This window comes from Bactrocera neohumeralis, chromosome 6 (assembly GCF_024586455.1).
Source record: "Bactrocera neohumeralis isolate Rockhampton chromosome 6, APGP_CSIRO_Bneo_wtdbg2-racon-allhic-juicebox.fasta_v2, whole genome shotgun sequence".
NCBI classification, from domain to species: Eukaryota; Metazoa; Arthropoda; class Insecta; order Diptera; family Tephritidae; genus Bactrocera; species Bactrocera neohumeralis.
In genome coordinates, this window is record NC_065923.1 from 80,978,838 (window position 1) to 81,000,977 (window position 22,140).

General features: G+C 30.5%; 1 protein-coding gene across 6 annotated transcripts in view; it reads right to left on the bottom strand.

Annotated features, from left to right (window-relative positions):
- Positions 1 to 4,265: 4,265 nt before the first annotated feature.
- Positions 4,266 to 22,140, bottom strand: part of LOC126763477 (ecdysone-induced protein 75B, isoforms C/D) — a 43,025-nt gene continuing 25,150 nt past the window's right edge. For 3 of the 6 annotated variants that reach the window (XM_050481011.1, XM_050481014.1, XM_050481013.1), the window contains 3 exons: positions 17,608 to 17,752; positions 9,407 to 9,645; positions 4,266 to 7,148 (listed from right to left, as the gene is read on the bottom strand). In XM_050481011.1, coding sequence (XP_050336968.1) covers positions 4,596 to 7,148; positions 9,407 to 9,645; positions 17,608 to 17,752 — 2,937 coding nt within the window. In that variant the 3' untranslated portion in view covers positions 4,266 to 4,595. Of the gene's footprint in view, positions 7,149 to 9,406; positions 9,646 to 10,307; positions 10,433 to 11,075; positions 11,263 to 17,607; positions 17,753 to 17,864; positions 19,757 to 22,140 lie in introns of those variants that run through there. The other 3 variants (XM_050481012.1, XM_050481015.1, XM_050481016.1) reach the window with 3 other exon arrangements.

A 22,140-nucleotide genomic window follows, 5' to 3' on the forward strand; every position in this document is an offset into this window, starting at 1 on the left:
ATATTGTTAACTGCCATTGAACTCATCCGTTGCTCGTCCAGTGAAAGTAAGTTAAGTTGTTTTTCTTTTATTCATGTTTTTATGCATGTACCTGTGTGTGCACATTTTCATGCAAACAAAGTAATAACTTAGACTGTTTTGCTAACAAAGTAGCGACATACATATATGTATAATTTTTTTAAATGAAATCACAGTACCGTGATCAACTAGTTGACTGGAATTATATACGGACTAAAGCATTTTCATGCACTTTAATAAATATTTTTAAAACAAAAACTAATTCATGTACCACATGCATATTTTACAAATAAATTATACAAATGCGGTGAGAAGAAATTTGCAAAGGCTAAAAGTATTTTAGTTAATCGTGATGCTGAATTTCGAAACATAGTTATAAACGGTTGTTTTAGAGGAGATATTGCCATCGTCCATCTGTTCCTTCTCATTGATTGCTTAAAAACCCTTTTTAATTTTTGTTCATTTGGCCATATGTTGTAGACACATAACTATGATGACAACAAAACAAAAGGGGAATTGTTTCAAGCTTGCAAAATTAAATTTTTTCATAAAATAAACGTGTTCGCTATTTGCAGATTCTGACAAGACAAAACATAGTAGTTAGTTATACATATGTTTATGTGTAAATATATACAATTTATTTGTTAAGATTTTGCAATATTGTAGACTTCTCCTAAGACTTACCACGCTATGGAAACCATAAACGATACATTTTTATTCCCTCCATTTCTCTTCATTATACTGTTTTAATAACAACTTGTTGAAATTTTTACTCAAGTTTATATTTTATTATATTCATACAACAAAAATGTTGTCCTTATCCTAGAGTTCACAATTTTTAAATAATGTTCACAAAAAATATCCTGTTAAGAAATAAGATTGCTCCAGTGCCCACAGATTGACACCAAAATCCTTCCATATATATGCAAATTTCAAACATATGCCTGAAAGTATTATAAACATACATACATACCATATATGCAAGTCGTGGACAGGCTCTTGTAAAAGTTCTGGTGTTTCAACCATTATATATGATTAATTATCTTATAAATTTCAATCAATGTGTTTTTTAAATACTTCGATTCCAATCCATAGTTATGAAAATATATGAACATGATGTTTTTAAAATGGCATTACATTCATAATTTGAATATTTAATGTATCAAATCAACGAGTAAAGTTTTTTTATACCCCCTCCCTTCTAATTTCAATTTTGGCAGGCCATTCATTAAACCTACATATACGAATATTTTTGTTATGATTGATATATTCGTTTTATACGTATTCGTTATGTATGCAGTATGTTAATATACATTCATTGATTTATAGTAACGTGCATTGCTTAATGTGACTATTTTATCATTTAAAAATATGTACAGTGTGTTCTAACTTTGCTTTATTCTTATTTGTATTTTATAAACTTTTTTGTTATTAATTCTTTAAAATCGCATATTCTTAATGTAAAAAGATTTTACAATTGAGTATTTGATTTCAAAATTGTGTCAGGAGGGATATTGACCACACAATCAGATCTATATTTGATATTCTGTATAACCACAACTAGACCCATCCCTTTTGTATACAAGTTTATGACGACGGTGATTGTAGAAATCTTTTCAATAATATGTATTTAATTAGATTTATTAACATTGTGATTATAAGATAAGCTTTAATAATATTTTGAAAGATACTCCACAATATTTTTTTCAATTATTTACAAATAAAGACTAATCCATAAAAATATTAATTTTGAAAATATTTTAATCATAGCTTCAGTTATTTTCATTATAATGTAATTCGGTATATATTTCTGTATTTTCTTTGCGCAAGGCAAATAAATTATATGTATTTACATCTATAGTCAAAATAGTTTTGAATTTATAATTATAAAAAAAAGTTTTTTATATCTATTACAGTAAAAAGTCGCCAAAAGGGAATGAAACCAATTTTAATTTATATTAGTATTTTTTAAGGCTCTATAGGGTTCATTGCGTTGTTTCTCAGTACTAATGTGACATTGTCTAACATTAGCTTTTAAGTTTACCCAACAGCGTCAATGTTTAAAAAAATCAAACAAAACTTTACTTTGTGAGTAAAATAGTTCACTGATCTCGCAAATTATTGCTATCAACTTTAGAAGAGAGCTTTGAAGCAGCTAAGCAACAACAACAAATTTCCCAATAAAGCCAGACAAATAGACAGCTTTAAAATAAGAACCATAATTATCAAAGTTAATAAAGAAATATGTATAGAATATTTATATATGAATATGTAATTACATATTATAAATACTAACCATTCCAAAATATTTTATTCCGCTCACCTATCCGTACAGTTTTTCATCAGCGTTTCTTGATATTCTAATATAATCCCATTTGTGTTAGACTCTTGATTTAACAACTTATACGTTTTTATAAGTTGATATGTATATATGTATACGTACATACAAAATACATATAAGATATTAAATATGTATTAAGGAAATAGCTAACCAGCTAAATTATTTACATATATGCACAAATATATAAATACACTTGTTCAAATTTAGTGTAAAAAGTTGTCAATTAAAAGAATATTGTTGGAGAAAAAAGCCTTTAAGTATGTATTAAGATATCAGTGCAGTTAATAATAAAAAAATATTTCAAATTTCAACTCATAAAAATTAAACGCAAATATTTTAATTTATTTTAAATATGTGTGTGTATTTGAAAAAATTTTATTTTTTGTACCTACTACAAATATAGCATACTACCACTATACTACTAATAAGAATAAATTCACTTTCTCTTATCATATTAACATGAGAATAAATGAAAGTTTAAGAACATGTTTTAAATTAAACAATACATCAACGGCCAATACATTCAATAATTGGAAACACATACTATATGCACACAAAAATTAACTTAGGGAATATTTTTTATCTTAATGTGCTTATTAAATAAGAAAAATTATATACAATATATATACATTTTAAAATTATTTAGAACTTTATACATATTATAAATTTAGAAAACAATAATATTAATTATTTTTAGAAAAGTAACACGTTAAAAATTTATCACTCCAACAGATAAATAGAAGATTTTAATAATAAAGATAAAACAAACCAACGAACAATAAAACAATTTTATTATAAAATAAGATCTCTAAAGTAAAACTGCTTATGAAAGCAAAATTTTACTATACATATGTATATAGTAGGAAGAATTAAACATTAATCAACTTTTTTGCTTATTGAAAAACTCGTAGAGTTTTCAATATTAAATCATATTGGACCACTGGAACAACATTTCTTTCCAGAAATTATAAATAACTTAAATTAATTCAGTAGACATTTTTCTTCAATTTGCTAAATTATGCAAATCTAGACTTCAAATATCTGTTTCTTTTGATTATACATTGATCTCAAAATTTTCCGAGCAAAAAATGGATTCGATAACGGCGTTTGAGCTTTTTATGGGAATACCTATGCGCCGGAATTTAATTTATAGATAATTCAATAAAATACACATATGTATCTATATATACTCAATTTTAATGTAATACGGCATATATAAGTTAACATATACATATATAATATCATATCGTTGTGCCATGTATCTAAAAAACATTTCATTGCCTTACAATTAAAATTATTCTCTTCACTGCAAATACATATACGTATTAGATTTAAAAGGAAGTGTAGCATAATTAATTATTTTTGTCACGGTGTTATGGTATTTTAAATCTATATTGCATGCATTTTGTACAGTTTATTTTGTGTGCTTCGAAGATACAGTCGTTAGGTTGTAAGGATTTGCCATAAAAATTTTTATAAACACCAATCGTTTAATGTAATACAGTACATATTTGGTTGACAAAAAATTATAATAATTTTGATTAAAAATAATTAGTATGCATACATAGCAAAAAAAGTTTAGTTTTTGTTTAAATTTTCCAGGAAATCATAATAACAAAATGGAAAATATACAATAAAAATCTTAAATTTTTTTATGAATTGAAAAACTGAATGCAAATGGCAACTCCCCCTATACTTTCATTTATAACTCTTTGTCACAATTTTTACCCCATCTTCTAAAATACATCCATGCTCGATTCATGTACAGTTCTTCTTTATATTTAATACATAAGTTATAGTTTATAATTATTTATCAGTTTTCACTACTATCAACTTCAAAAGTTTTAAGGAAAAGATATATGGATGTCTCTTTATGCATTTACACAAATGTACGTATATTTCTGTGTTTATTTATTTTTTTTTTTTTGTTAATTAAAGATCGTCCCAAAAACGTATTAATTCATTCACGTCAAGTAGCATATCCATCTTGCATCAATACTTTAAAATATTTCATATTTTTTATATATACATACATGAATATTCAGTCTCTCTCTTTTTTGTTACCTAATCTTATTAACTTTTAGGTTTTGGTACAAATCCAAATTTTCCTCTTAATATCATACCATGCACATTTTATATTTTCTTTCGAATAATCTCAAAATATCTTTTATACTGGTGCATTCTTTACATAAAATTATATAGCGAAATTATTCACTAACTCATATGTGTATTAAGCTTACGCTTCCAGCATGACCTGTAGTTGCTGCGTACTATTTGCCGGCACAGTGGTTACAGTTTGCGAACTTTCAGTTTTAGCCGGTGTAACAGTTACATCGGCAGAAACGGTAGGATATTTTTGTACCGCAGTTGCTGCCGCTACCAATGCCTGCAACTTATTTGGAGGTGGTGTTGGTGACTTTTTTGACAAATTCAACGGTTGTTGTGAATCGGAAATGTCCACTTGCAATTCCAATAAGCGTGGGGGTGAATGAATAGTTGATGGCGAAGGGCGAGGGGGAGATACTGCAGCTGATGTGGAGTGTGGAGATTGAAAATATTGACAGCCATTTAATGAAGATGATGATGAAGATGACCCATTACTACTTGGCGAAACAGATTGCTGGCGCTGGTTGATGTTTGTTGTCGTTATAACCGAATGACCGTGCCATCGTGTAACAGTTGGGTTAATAGAGTTTGGTGGTGAAGTTAAAGTTATTGTTGTAGTCGAAGATGAACTGCATACTGTACTTGAACAAGTTGGAGAATTACTTGAAGATGGGGAAGCAATAGATGTATAATGGTGGGAAGTCTGATTCATTGGGGATAGATGCTGCACTGGTGCTGGGCTTCGTGTTCTGGTATGGGTTGGAGTGCCAGGAATCAATGAACCTGAAGAACATGATGCTTGATCGCGCATAATGTAGTTTTGGATGATATCAGATCTTTTTATTTGTTCAGGCGTCATACGTGGTTCAGCCATCAGGGATTTAGCGAGCACTGAATGTGTACTAGATAAAGAAGATTGCTGTTGTGGCGGTACATTACTAGTATGGTTACCATTGCTACTAGTATTATGATTCGAACTCGTTTGACGTGTCAAATGCATATGCAGCTGACTCTGCTGATGACTGTTTAAAGAACTTCCTGTTATAGCGTGGGAATGTGGAGACGACGCTGTTGTTACTGTACAATGAGAAGTAACAAATGGAGTAGAAGCTGTACTCGTTGATTGAATAAACGGCGGTGGACTACTTGCTGCTGTAGCCACTTGCGAACTTTGTACCGTGTTATTTGCATCTGCTTTTGGTGTGGTTATTTTCTCTGTATTTAAAGAATTATTAGATGTGGAACTTGGATCTGCCTCTGCAATTTCGATTTCACGATGTCGTAATGCTCGAAATTTTTTATGTGGCTTGTAAGCTTCATCCATTAATGAATTGGTATCGTAAAGTGGCGGCGCTTCTAATACTCGCTTCAATACTGGCATATCTTCGACTATTTGACGTTTGAGGGAATTTGGCGTACTAACTATTCCAGTTAAAGATGAGGTGGATGTTGGAGCGATGGGTTTAGGTGAACGAACAGGAGAAACAGATAATTTAGCTTGACTGGTGCTTGCTGTAGGTGTATCTGTGCAATCTAATGCATCATCTACACTAGAACGTGGGCTAGAGCAAGAAGAACTGCCTCCAGAGCTTACAGCTTTGATAACACAATCATTCTTTTCATTACCGGATTCGATGCCTGAATCAGTTGGTGAGTCTAGTTTGCGATATCTGTTTGGCGCGCCAGTAGTCAAATGATGATGCAATTGTTGGTGGGAATGCGATCGAACAATTGGAGTGATTGTTAACCCATTCTGGGTAAGGTGTGCATGGGAGCCCATAATGTCCATTTCAGTGGTAGAATCGCCGGATGAGCCAGAGTTGGCTCTGTTGCGTAGAGGACATGGACCAGATAATGTTGCCGCTAACAAAGGAGTTGACGAAGCTAATGCTGACGGTTGCTGTTCTAGATTATTAACGCGATGGTGTGGCGCTGATGTGGTAGAGGAGGTGCTGTATTCCAAATCTACTGATTCAGTACTTGATACTGAACCAAGAGGGCTTTTGGCTTCAACGTCCATACGAGCATCATCCCAATTGATAACAGGACTCTTAATATTCGTTGATTGCTCATCGTCCATTGTCCACATTTGCTGGCGTAAAAGCTCTTTGTGTTCCGTACGAAAAACTACCAATTTCTCTGTATGCAGTGTGCTAAGTGTTCGCAAATCGGGCATTGTGTCCAACAATTTAGACATGAAATCCGGTTGATCAGCACGGTTCTGACTTATAACTTTTTGCAAACAACCTTTTAATCGACTGTACATCTTTTCGATTAATTCGATGTTTCGTAAGCCCGGTCTATCTGGTGTGATAAGAACGATTGCACAAAATAGTCCAATTTCTGCATCTGATAAATTCATGGAATTCATTCGCTCAGCAAAATTAAATGTGGAATCCACTAAAAAACGTGCGTTTGCTCCATTCTGTATTGCATCGCGGCGCATAACTTGTCCATTTAAACATATAATACTATTGATAGAGGAATCAAACATGCAAATCAAACGTACGAACAGCGCATCGAAAAGGCCTGCCTTTAGCAAAGTAAATTTGTCGTCTTGTGTAAGCAGTTGAAAACCAGGTATCATACCCGCAAAGTCAATAACGCCACGTATGACATGGGCAAATCGTTGGGAAAACTCTTGCTCTGATTGTAACTCAGGAGCAGGATTCAGAGGACATGCCTAAAAATATAAAATATAATTTATTGTAATAAGTAAGTTGTGCTATTGAAATTTAAAGAAAAATAACATATGTAATATAATAAAAATGCCTATTTTTAGTGCATATTTCGTTGTTATAATAGAAACCGCTTCTAATTTACTGGTTAATTTTTGTGCATTTCTGAAATGCATAATGGCCTAAGAGCGATTTTCCTACACATATTTATATATAAATATACCTATGTATATACTTTGACTGCAATGTTAAGGTCTCAGTGAAGGTCACATTTTCCACAAAACATTTAAATCGATATCTATGCATATAACATTGCTTTTTTCAGCACATGCGCCGGTTATGTATGTAGTAAGTACTTTGTGACTTGTATTCCAATGTGAGTATAATTCAGAGTAAGAGCATTTACTTCTTGTAAAAAGCACTTAGAAAGAGAAATTATATTGGCAAAAGCTCAAATGTGTAGAAAAATTCTTCAAAATTAAATCATTCTCTGAAGCACTATTTTAAGGTAAAGAGTGTAGAGTGAACTTATTATTCTTCTTACATTTCAGAATGGAAAGAAAAAAGCTCGGTTCTTGAATGTGTGCATAAATTAAGTTTTGTATATGCGTTACGATTCGTTTTGATATTCTATTCAAGGTCGACGAACTATAGTTCAAGGTTTCATCTTCATACAGCACGGCTGTTTAAATACATATGTATGTACATACATACGTCTACCAAGAGTAGTATTTCTACCCATACCATACGAAAGTTAGAAAGCTTTTCATTTATTGCTGTTTTGAGGATACTTAAAACAGTAAATAGTGTTTTAAAAGACATTCCAAAATTGGCGCATCGTGATTCAGATATGATGAGTTGAACTTAAACTTGAACTTTTGCTGTGTTGTCAAGACTTTTTCCAAGGGCGTTAACTAAAGCTTTTTTGTTTAATTTCAATTTAAATATACTTTAAGCTCAAATGAAATAAACGTAATAGACAAGGCTAAAAGTTAAAATAATACTTATCAATAGATAAAAATGCCGAAAACATTATTAAATTTAAAAACAACAACGAAATACACGTTCATTCTTCATTATATTAATTTTGTTAAATTTTGCAAATCAAAAAGAATCGAAAAATATGAATATTTATATGCACATACATACATATATGTAGATACATTTATGCAAAGGTTTACATGTATTTGTTATTATAAATATTGTTAAACTTACGTGTGTACTCGTATATCACATTAGTATTATACGAGTAGCCAAGCAAAAAAACTTGAACGATAGACGAACCAAAATAAGAAAGCAATGGCCAAGGCAAAGGGGGGTGATGAGAATTGCAAGCATACGGAGCTGCGAAATAATTTCCTCGTATTTTACAAGGTCATGTGTACCATGCTTGTATTCTATTTAGATTTTTTATACGGCTATATATTTGAGTATTTGAGCGCGTGTGCTTATACATATGTATGTATGTTTAAGTTGTTGTTCTGAATGTTCATACCTACATTGCTATTTATTTGTTTGTGTTGATGTGGCTGTGACGTCCGTTGGCTGGGGCAAGTGCGCATGTGTCTGTGTAGAATTAATGCACCGTTGATACAGTAAAGACCGAAATTTAATAGTCATTATTAGTAACAATTCATTTTAAATGACAGCCCATTTATGCTTCTCAAATTCCACAAGAAAAACTTCCAGTGAAAAGAGAATGTATCAGAAATTGCTAATAGGCGTAAAAAGGGACACACATACCTAATAATTTTTTTCCAGAGGAGCAAAAACTCTAATTTTGCCTTCCAGTGTGTATGCGTTGGGAGAGCAAAACTTAATTTTGGTTCGTACGATTAAAAAAAATTATTTTGGAACAATTTGGCATGTTTTTTTTTTATCTCTTCGTTATTTTATTATCAACGAGAGTCAAATTCAAGGTTAAAAAACTTCGGCACAAGGTTAATATTGTGCTCTTATTTGTTGTAGACAAGTATAGTATAATATTCTGCTTTGGCTTTGTTACGATTTGGTGTGTTATTTGCAGTATTCTTGCTGACGTTGCTGTTAGACTTTGCATAAATTTGAATAATGAAATATTAACAAGCTTAGCGTAAAAAACACAAAAAAATAATATATACATAAGTTATTTTATTTTATAGTTAAGAAATTTTCACTTAAATACAGCAGTAATAAGTAAAGAGATAGATTATAATATTATGCATATACTTTAATAAATAACAATTTATTTATTTATATAATATAATATATTATATTTACTTACCAATAGAGTTGGCATCGAATATGACGGGCAGTCTCTTGCTCTTTGACGCATTGCAGAAACTTTTTCCTTTGTAAACTCACAAGTTTCTAAATGTGCTCGAAGTACAGCAGCTATAAGTCTTGGTTGATCATCTAGTTCTCCTGCCAGCGCACGTTGTTGACCACGATTTTGTGTACTTTGCTGCATAGCAGCTAATATTCTCGCTTTCTCACGTTTTGGGACTCGGCCAAAACGAACCGCTGCAAATAAGACAAAACGAAATGAAATCAATTAAAATACATATCTATTATGTAGTTTGGAAATAATATTTAATAATTATAAAATAAATAGGCATTTCCTTCCGCTAATTAATATCGGAATAAGTTTAGCTAATCGTCTAATGTGACTGATAGTATTTTTCTTCAGGTATAAATCACTTTCCTAAGAGAAATGGATTTTATTAATCGTGGTTTCATATTACCCAGCAAGTCAATTCTAATTTTTTACTCGATTAATATAAGGACATAATAACTATAAATATAAAATCATATTAATCTATTCTCCATGGACTCCTCTTTTAAAATCCTCCATTTATTGTTCTGCATTTTACTAATGTTTTATTCTTGTTTATTACAATAATATTTTAATTGAAACGAATTTAATTAACCACTGTAAAACAGCAACTGTGTTGTCCTCAAACTTGGTCAAAATACCGATTTCTCATCCGCTGATTTGGAAACTTTTACCAATCACACTTTCATTTCCCTGACAGAAAGTAACGAAAGTATTTAATAAAAGCGAACAAAATAGAAATTAAAAGTGAGAAGGTGTAATAAGATGAAATTTATAATAGCAGATTTGATCTTCATTATAATATGCGAATGTATAAGATTGCACCACTAAATACAAATAATTTACTGACCTTTTATATGCATACGTATTTGTATTTATTGAGTACCAACACCGTACTAAAATTGTTTATATCAAAGAAATTAAATTTCGAAATTTAAAGACCAAGCACAAAAAGTTCTCTCTTTGCTTTCGCGGTCGCTTAACTACATTGTGTGGACAACACAGTAAATAAACTAGCGAACGAAATCGGTAACGAAATTTAAACAGGTAGAAATAGTTTATAGTGTTTTATGTACATACATACACCCGTTTTCATGGCAGCACAAAATAAAGTGAGAGGTAAATAGTTACGAAGAAGTCAACAAGTTAACCATTTTGCGTCTGCGCTTTTGTCGTTGCACGCCCCAGATAAAAAACGAAGCGCACAATAACAACGATTATAGTAATGAAGAAATCTCACTGGCATATATTTATGCAGGCCGGCGAAATTGGGGTCAAATGAAAACGAAAATGAAAACTTTTCTCCGATGAACATATTTTTCAGAGAAGAGAAAAAATTTGTAATAAAAAAACTTGAATGCAAAGTATAGTTGTAAATATTGGTGAAGTGAAAAAAGAAAGTAAAAATGAGAACACAAACAATTTAACGTATGGTTTAAAGAGCCAATAATAAGATTGATCGAAGTGCATTGAAATCACTCACAATGCAAGTAGATTAATAGAAATTCTCTCTTTATGAAAGTGGGCCAATTCAACTATATTTAAACTTTTATTTAAAAGTAAATAGACGTATTCAAATAGGTAGGTGTCTGTTTAGTATAAAAAAGTTGAAACTTACGTGCATTATGATATTTAAAATTGCCTTTAAGTATGCTTTTGAGAATTGGTAGTTCTTCGGTCATTTTTCTGGTTTTTATTAACTTTGGAAAAATGATTTTTCCATGAATATATATGTATATATTTTTTATAAATTAATTTAGTTTTCTAATATGTATGTACATATGTATGTATGGTTAGGGATATTTAAAACTACGTCTCTGACTTTTGAATACGTACACTTTTGGTATTTAATTCAGGTACACTTTTTCTTTGCAACTTTTTAGAAACACGAGTAATTATTTAAACACATATTAAATAAAAAAAGGTAATTGGGGTTTTAAATTTTAAATTTTAGATTTTGTCATGTTTTTGAATTTGATTTTGTTCATGAGCACTTAATGAGCACTGTTGTATGTAAGTATATTCATAACATTATTTGTGAATGAGAACTATACACAATATTGACGTTTGTTTATTTCACATATGATTATTACATATATATACACTGTATTTATTCTTAAAAAAATTAATAGATATACGGCACAATAATTTTTTGTATGTTAGCGTTAAACGATTAATTCTTCGTTTTTTCTTTTGGTTTGTGCTTTAAATTTTATTGGTTTGCGAGCAACCACTGAATTAGAACGTGACAAAACTCGACAAGGTTTCGAACGCGACTAACTGTAAAAATCAGAAACATGTTATGAATATACCCATAAGACAGTATGGACGAAAACAAAATATGAGATACATAATACATTAAAGCTGATGCAGAAGCAAGGGCAGCACTCAAAGCAACTTTTCTCATAGTACTCTTATGTAGTAAAAATATAAAGACCCCAAAAGAGGAGAATTCATCTCCTCACTTTACCACACAAAATTAAATCACTTAAAAACGTGGTAACTGAACTTTAAAAGCTTATAATGCCGCTTATGTATGTATATAAACAAAACAACTGACCGATAAGATTGGTGGCATTCAAATAAGAGAACAATAATTTTATTCTCTTTCGAATCTCTCTTCTTTTATAAGTACTCTTATTTCATGTATGAAGAGAGTATAAACAATTTTCTCGACATCTGTATAAAATATATCGCAATTTGTGGTCAACAAAAAATTTGTATGTGATATTGCAATAAACTAATCTAAACATATTCAGTTTTTTTATTAAATAAAGTTAAAGTAACTATAATTTTCATTAAATACCTAACCATAAAGTATATATTCCACCACGATTAAGAGTTTTCTGTAGACTTTTGAAATTGTGAGAAAAGAAAACTAAAGCTTTGCATATCATTAAAAAGCTTCTCACCATGGTATCTTACCACCAGTGGTAGCAGTAGTAAAGTCAATTAAAATATTAATGTAATTTTTTGAATCAGTTTTTTATAGTATACTATTAATGCATGCTTAACACTTCAACCATTTCAACAAATAACTAATTTTCATAGTTTAACATATGTATGTACATATGTGCTTCACGAGGTGCTAAATGTTTTGTGTACCTCGAAAGTATTATTTTTAATACATATTTATATACTCTCTTGCTAAATATAATACCTTTTCAAGTGTAATTGTTACATATACATATGTATATTATGATATTATTACTAAGTTTTTTATGTACATACATTTGTATGTTTGTAAATGTATCTTTACGAATTAAATTAATCGAATATTAGGTTTTTGAACTCTCCGTTGCTATCTCTAGACGAGCTTTTTAGTACTTCACTCTTTAAATTTAAAGAAAGAAAGTAAAAGTGAAAGTAGTAAATTTTACGGTGTCTGTTCGCTGTTTACAAAGCATTTAGCAAATAAATGTACATACATACATACATGTATTTTTACCCAGCTGTAGTTGTTTATTGGAAAGTTTATTTTCGAAGTTAATAAACTATTGAAAATATATATGTATTTCTTGTCACTAGGTCTATATACATACATACATATGTACATATGTATTTATATGTAATACGTAGCAAATACAATAAATTATTTAAAAGAAGAGAATAATGCAAAAGTTATTTCAATTGCTCTCATAAATAAACACTCTTGTTTATATAATGCATATTTACATAGACATATGTACATATGTATGTATATTATACATCACATAGCAATTTGGATAAAGTATTTTAATGCATACTTAAAGTAAGTTTATTATTATTAAGTTTATTTTAATTTTAGGTAAATTAATAATGCTCTTAAGTCATTCAATTTATCATTATATTTTGTATATTTTTAGTGCATTTACTAATTATTATTTTCTTCCTAAAAACATTAAAATTCCTAATTATAGGAGAATCTATCAAATAAAATATTTTGCTGGATCAAACATTTACTAAACCTAGATATATGCAGTGCATATACATACATACATATTGTATTGACCAAATCACATACATACATACATACATATATTACGCTCACTGTCACATAAATGTAGAACACTCTTCGAGATAAGTGACTAAGTATGCCTGACTGCACGTTTGATTGCAATCAACAAAAGTGAATGACCGTACATGACCCAGATAAATGTCGCTGCACTCCCAAGACAAAGCAATGGCTATTGAAGGCGACGCAAACAGTTGAGAAGGCATTTAAATATAGCTGTTAGTATACATACATATATAAGCACATGTATGTATTTTTGTCGCGAATACACGGTAATACGTACATATCTACAAATTTGTATATGTATATCTACATATGTATATATAAATACATTTGACAAAAATGTATGTACGTGTTCAAAACACTTAAAAATAAAAAAAAATTACATGAACTATTCAAAATTTTATCTGCATACATATGTACATACATATGTACATATATACGAATATGCGTACAGCCGTACTCAACCGCTCAACATATGAAGAAGAGAGGTTATTTTGGTTCTATACATCAGAATCAACGTAGGCTTGAGTTATGCCTGCACCTATACATACATGTATGTAACTGCTGCAACTTTGCGTTGGGAGCATTGAACGGCGTTTAGCTCAAATGCATAATCAATGACATCAGCACAAATTTACTGTAAGATTTCAAAAAATATATTTTTGTATGTACATAACAGTATACGTTTTTTAATCTCGAAGTCCATGTTTAAATATATTATTCTATATTTTCTATAAAATAAATTTTATTGGCACAGTGGGATTTGTATATGGTATATAAAATATTATAGAGAACTTCTGAAATCATGAGTAACAGAATAAATAAATGCATACATATAACAACTTCATTAAAATTAGCGATATTATAGTTTCTTCCCAACACAATCCACTTCAACAGTATCCAAATGTCCATATGTTCAATCATATAGTATCTGTACACATATAATAATCTGGACATACTGATACCGAACAGGTTTCTTAGATTCTTTTAGAATTGAGATACTTTTAGAAGTGAGAAGTTAGCACAATTCACATTTGTTTTTTTTTTCGATTCACCAAGAAAATCGAAAGTATAATTTGAGTCAAATTGTTTTGGAGTATTTGCGGTTAGCTTAAAAATCACTCAAAACTCGTCAGCCATTCGTTCGGTCGTTCATTCGGTTGGCCTTCTCTCATTCGTATAGCAGTTCTCTCGTTTTGCGACTTGAGGTTGTTCATTTAGGTTGTACCATGTTTCATTTGATAAAGTTGCGTATCTGAGGTAAATGAACTTTTTGAAGGTTCGACCTATTTTATACACAACCATACATATTTACGTACAAACACATACGTTACATTTGTTTGTACATCGAATCTGAAACCCAAGTCATATTACGAATGCTAGGGCAAAGAGAAAACGCGCGGGAATAAAACTGCTTATGCATGTCCATACGTATTTTTTATGTGCATAAATATGGATGTAAGTAAAATATACCGATTACCTGTAACAAGTTTATTGTCTCAACATGTGTGGGTAACAATGTACATATGTATGTATGAAGATACATGTACATACATATGTATGTACATATGTACATCTAACTTTTATACGTATCTTCTAAAAGTTTTATAATTTGCAGGAAATTTAAATTTTATAAAGTTTTGTTTGAAATAATAACTATTCATATACTCTAGTAATAAAAATGGAGATTGAATAGCTGTGCTAGTTCTGAACTTAACCTCGAGCTTAACTCAATCGTAATTGATTATTGAGTAAGCAGATACTGTATGTACATACATATGTATATACTATATGTACATACATGTATAAACACATATTTGCATATGCATTGATATTTAAATATGAATGTATCCATATATGTATGTACATAATTACATTTACGAGTACATATGTATACTTTACAATGTCTCCCGCAATTGTATGGTTATAATTCAACCAATAATTGTAAACGAAGACCAAGTTACCGTATGTATTGCGATGGCAAACAAAAATGGCTGACCTAGTTTTAGAGTTACGAACATTGGATGCGGACAATGAACTCGTGCAAGCAATGACGTCGACCTATCGTACAACACAACAATCACTCAAATTCAAAAAAGTAAAAGAGAGAGGTGGAGTGAAATTGAATAATATTGTTGTGTAGGCGAGTTGCTCGAGCTAAACTGTGTAAGATTTAAATTGCTCTAACAACGATTTGAATTGTATAATAAGTGTCGAAAGTCTAACAACCGTTCAACCAGGTCTTTTATATGATGTTAAAAATCATTAAAACTTTCGCTACTACCACTCATTTCATTTTTATAATAATGAAGGTGTATTAGTGTGTGAGTAAAAATTTCGATTTCATTTCGGGTATGCGATAAACAATAGTCATTAGAAAAAATGGCATCTTAGTAGCAAACAAATTTGGATTCTTTATAAAAGGTTAACTCTAAATATTTTACGATAGGACAAATTTGAATACAAAAGCATGTACAATTATATGATTCATATTTTCTAACGTTGGTTGTTTATCTTTATAATAATTCTAAGTATAAATGATACAATTGTCGATTATTATTTGTATCAGGGATACCACATAATCTAGCATATTTGTTATTTAAAATTATTGTTTAATTTAGAAATTATGAAATGTTCCGTACGCTTTCTTTTGTTCGTTTACACCCGACACATGAGTGCTGACCATCCGCATACATATATGTATGTATGTACTAACATGCATGAATACGTACACATCATACAATACATATCAATATTTTTATTTCAAAAGCAAACGGGAAAAGTGAAAGTGTTTTGTGCTCTGTGTTGGCAAAATGCTAAGTATTTCATATATCTCATGAACCTTGGCCATTTATTTATTATATATAGTTACATATGAGTATACATATGTCGTCAATACATATCATGCAATTAAAATTCATATAACCACATTTTTGTATATCTATGTACATACATATGTACATATGTACCTATACATTAAAAACAAATGATATTAAGGTGCGTAATCGATTAACTGCTAAAAAAGGTTATAGGATATAAGTTACAGGGATAAGTTCAAGATATATTCTTATATAATACTTGTACTCGCAGTTTTAAAAAGTAAAGTAAAATTACCTAATTTCTCACAACTTTGTGAAAGATTTATGGCCGGATATATAATGGATAAAAATCATAGAAAATAAGCTGTAAAATATCAATATTGAACTGAGACTATTTATAAAGAATGCAAATAAATTTCATTTAAAATATATAATCATACATACATATGTATACATACCTCAAAATTTTACTACAACATACATACATATGTACATACGTATGTATCTACCTATCTGATGTACATACGTATGTATCTACCTATCTGATATATGATCTATTATACGATAAATAACTTCTTTTAATATAGGCTTTGTCTGGGAATTTCTACAAATCCATATACATACATATATAATATCTACGCAAGCACATGATTATTCCCCTCTTACGTTATTGAGATATGTACATACAAATAGCAAACCCACTACCATTACGGCTATATATGTATGTATGTACATGTATGTGTGTGCTTATTGTAATTCGTAATGATTTTGCTTTTATTGTCATTGCTTTAAAAAATTCGTTCATGGTTGGTCAACGAACTCATGGCCGGTGCATACACATGTAGCTAAGGCTCGTGATTACGTACGATCGCATACTCATATGTATTCGTATGTACACATGACCAGTTTATAAAATCAGTATTTCAGTATTCCTCGCACTAAAGTCTGCGAAGAGTGAATGAGAGATATATGATAGGAGAAATAGTATTAGTTGTAGTATAGTTCATGCTCTCTTTCGGTATGTCGTACGAGTGTATGCATACATTTCGTTCGTGTTTATAGGGAATGAACGACTTACAAAGTATTGTAAAGCATACCAATTGACTTAAAGTGAGAGTCAATCTCTTATTTGTATTGCAATCGTTTGTATTAAACCAGATATAGTATGTGCAATCGTGTAGTAATATACCTATATACATACATATATATGTAATTACATTTCTTTGCTTACTTCCATATATACATATGTATATGTATGTACCGTACCATTATTATATATTGTGTATTATTTTATCAAAATTTTGTAAATTAATTTACATCTAAATATTACTTACCATCACGACTCATTCCTACTGCAATGCATTTTTTTAACCGACAATATTGGCAGCGATTACGGTTAATTCGTAAAATGCTACATTGTTGGTTTTTAGTACACGGACGGTACTGAATTTTTTGCTGAATAGAGCGCCGAAAAAATCCCTGGAATTGTAAAAAAATCATATTTAGTATGCAGTTCATAAGCAGTTTGCGTTTTACAAATAAATTTTCTAACAATATACATATACGTATAAAATAATTAAATATAACGTACATCAGGTACTCCTGTTTCTGCATCAATCTTATAAGAACTGGGATTATGTGAAATGTTTTTTACACCTGAAGTCAGTAAATCGTTATTTAGTACACTTTTGGAATCTACTTCAGGTGTAAAATTAGTAAATGTTTCTAAATTATCATCAAACTGTTGACAAAGATCGTTCATTGCCGATTGTTCAAGTTGTGATTGCTGGTGTGATGTATTATGAACCATACAAAGTTCATCATCACACCCAATTTCGGTATTATCATTATCACTAAATTGACAAAATGAAGAGCTTGTATCGTTTCCAATAACACTATCTTGTTGGTACTTTAGTTGCCGTGGCGTGCATGTACAAAAGTTAACACTTGTAGTAGATTGAGTACTGGAATTGCTTAGTAAGGAAGAATTGCTATCAGAACTATCACGTCGAAATTGCTGTTGCTGTTTCAAAAGTGTAGTTATTTCAATTTCTGTTTGTTTGGACAAGACAAATTCAGGTGTTGCCAGTATGCCTTTTGAATTTAAAATAGTATTATCGCCTTCTTTATTTCCATCATTAGTTTCTAATTTTTCGTCCGTCAAAATTTGTTTCGAGCCTTCAACAGACGGTAACTCTGGTTGCTTTCTTTTTTGTAGTTGTTCACGTTGCTTCCATTCTCTAGCAAATCGTATTTTTTTCCAAGGACACTGACACTGCTCAAAGAAATCATTACTTGAGTTAAAAGTCGCCACATCGGTTTGTGGTATCGATAATTTGCTGTGGAGGGGCGTATTTGCTATTCTTTCCTTAAATTTGTTATCGTGGTCATCATCCGCTAAATCTCTACATTTTAATTTATTCACACAATTATTCTCGTTATCATCCACGCAATCTTGTGTTTTTGTTTCATAAATGGCATTTATAGTAAAACTACATGTAGTTCCTGTTTTTACATTGTGATTTTTTGTAGTTGTATGTTCGACTAGTAAGGGATGATTAATCCCATTTGATTTCAGTCTTTTACATTGAGTTGCGGAAGCGTTGTGAATAAATTGTTGTTGCTTCTGTTCATTTTTCTTTTTAAGATTTAAAAATTCTTGGTCATTTTGTTTTACATTTAGTTCATGCTTGATCAGAAGATCAGCACTACCAATATTTGTATCTGTGTTTTTGGTTATTATTTTTTTTGTTATGGGCTCCGACTCTAAAAGTTTTACCAAAGCAGAATGCTGTTGCTTTAACTGCCTACTACTTGTGGTTTGCGTAACGTTGTTTTGATTTATATTTGTTGCAGATGTTGACAGCAATACTATTTTCGGGAATTGGGTCTCGGTAGGTTGTATTGCAAGTGATTTTAATTGCCGAGGCTGTGATGTTTCTGGTATTTGTTGTAGTTGAATAGCTTGCCGCTGATGTTGCTGCTGGCGTTCATTGCCATTTACTTCTTGTGTAGCGCAAACCATATCGACACAATTTATATATTTAATCCAAACTTGATTTTATAAGAAAAATATTATTATAAGGAACATATTTCTGATTAAGTATAACTTTTATTTAGAGTCTTGTTGGTTTGTTAAAGGAAATTTCCCGCCAAGTACAAATTAGCGATAAGTTTATCGTTGGTTTTCACGTTTCACTTGAACACGGCTTTGAGAACTTAACCCGCTTTTTTATAAGTTATTAACGGCTTTAATTTTATAAAGACATTTCAGTTTTTAAATATTGCCTTCCTAATTATTCTATTTTTGTACGATGGGCATTACGCGTTGGGTTGCAATTTCAATCACTGAATATGTTTGGAGCGCATTGTAGCAAATTGGTTGTCAACAAAACTTTATTGGAAGTTGTTTTTTTTTTTTGTTTTTTACAAATATTCACTAAAATCTCTCTTAACTGAAAATGTTTCAAAATATTCGCACATATACTGAACCGTAACGTTTGACAGACGAATTGCGAATGATTTGCTCAACTCAACCTCGAATTGTTTATTCGTTGTCGTGCTCTGAACAACACGAATCACTGTTGTAGTTGCTCTTGCTATTGTTAGCGTCTTCGTTCCACGCTAGCTAGCTGCGAGCAATGACCCCCAAATGAACTCAAAAAACTCAAATCAACTATCTAATGTTGAGTGCTTTTTTAAATTGAGTTGAATATATTGAGTTTGTTTCTTTGACGTAATAACCAATATCAAGCATTCAAGTATCGGGCATTTGATGATTGCAAAATGTTATTTTAGAGGGAACGTAAATAGCGATTTTATTAAGAACACCTTATTTAATATGTTCATATGTGTATATGTATATACATACATACATAGTTATGTATATATCCATAAATATGTATGTATGTGTCTGTAAATATTATTAATTAAAATATTTATTAATATTATTTTCCAGTTTTAATTATCAATGTTCATTGATACATTAGACGGGATAAATAAGTTAATATTCTAACTAGTTAAAAATACAATTGTCCTACAAGTGATTTACTTTGTTAAAATTATGATTTAAAAAAAATATTGTTCATGATAATGTACACACCTAGTATGAAATTCATGGGGATGCAATGCGACCAGCAAATCAAGAGTGTGATGACGGCGTTGTCATTGTTGCTTATATTAGTTCAACGAACTCCATCATTGTCGTGACCTAATTCTCGGTCAGCAACCTCGAAATATGGAGCTCGTTCGTTCGCTCAGTGCCTATACCCATTCAATTTAGCTCATTTACTAGTCTACATAATAATATACTTGCGTGTATTCGTGTATGTTTACGAATATGAACGAGCAGTTAGCTTTGCATATTCGTCGTATTTGCTTTGCTCCGAACAACTACATTGACGTCCATAATATTCTGGCTCCCAGTGTATTAAATGAGAAACATTTTCATTCTCATAGTATGAGTTTAATTACTCACACCTACAATATCATTGCAATTATTGCAACACACTTTTTGCTGGTGCACTGACATACATACATATATAAAACTCTTGTCTGAACCAGCTTGAGCAAAGAATGTAATAATCCATGTATGCATTCAAACAAATACATGTGCATGTATGTACGTATGCAGAAGAACAATGTTCTAGAGTTTACGCGAAAAATAATCAAGTGAGAGCCTACCAGTATGCACTGAAGGGAGAGCGCGAAGAAAAAATGTAATTGTTAGAGATATCTGAAGAGAGCAAATATGCAACCAGGGTTCACTTTAGCTACCGAACGGTCAATGACATAGAAACGAATAGTAAAGTGCACACTGCACAATCTCGTGGTATGAATATTTATAAAGATAACAGAAAAAACTAGAATTTTTTAGCAGTTATGAACAACAATGCAATTATGAAAAAAAATATTTAATTGCATATACATACATATGTATGTATGTATAATAAAGGATTTTTCAATATACTTGAAAGGAATAACATACGTAGGTTATGATTTAACGCAATTATTATTGTTATCCCTTTTCATTTTGAATGCTTTTTCAAGCTTCAAAATATAGAATATTACATTGATTGATTCTCTACGACATATGTAGTTCCTTGAGTATATTCGTATCTTACAGTCTTTTATAGAAGAATGTTTACTGCTTTGCATAGCAAAGCGCTTGCCATTAACGGTAATTTTCAGCCAACAGCCCAAGTCTAAACTAACAACACGTTCTAATGTCTACGGGTCTAGTTTGTTGTAAGTTGCTAGGCTATTGTAGTGTTAACGTCCGAATAGTACACAAGAAATGGTATCGCCATACCCTGATAAAATAAGCAAGATAATAAAAAACTTTTTTTAAAAAATGCATATTAGATTGTTAGGAGTAATGAATTTATGAAACACTTTGTATAACTGAGTATCAAATATAATGTTTAATGTGAGTATCGGGGGAATAAAGTAAAATTATAAATACCAACATAAAAGCATTAATTTTACAATGTCATGAAAAGGGCAAAGCGAATGAGAAAAAATACTTAATTATCGAAAAGAAAGAAAGGAACAAATCTAACTTTGTTAATTAGATATTCAATGAAAATATATGCAAACATGTGCTTTTTTACCAAAATTCCGCATACTTCGCCTTTTTAAACCATTTTTCTTTAATAAAAGACTATACGTACATATATGTACATATGTATGTAGATACGCAAACTTCAATGAGAAAGACTATTATATACATATGTATGTACATATGGTTGTATAATTGTGCATTTAAACTACAAACAAGTTTTCGAGGAAAGTAAGAGGATTTATTCCACATAAGAATGTAGTCATAAAAATTAATATAAACTTTATTCAACATACTTACATACTGA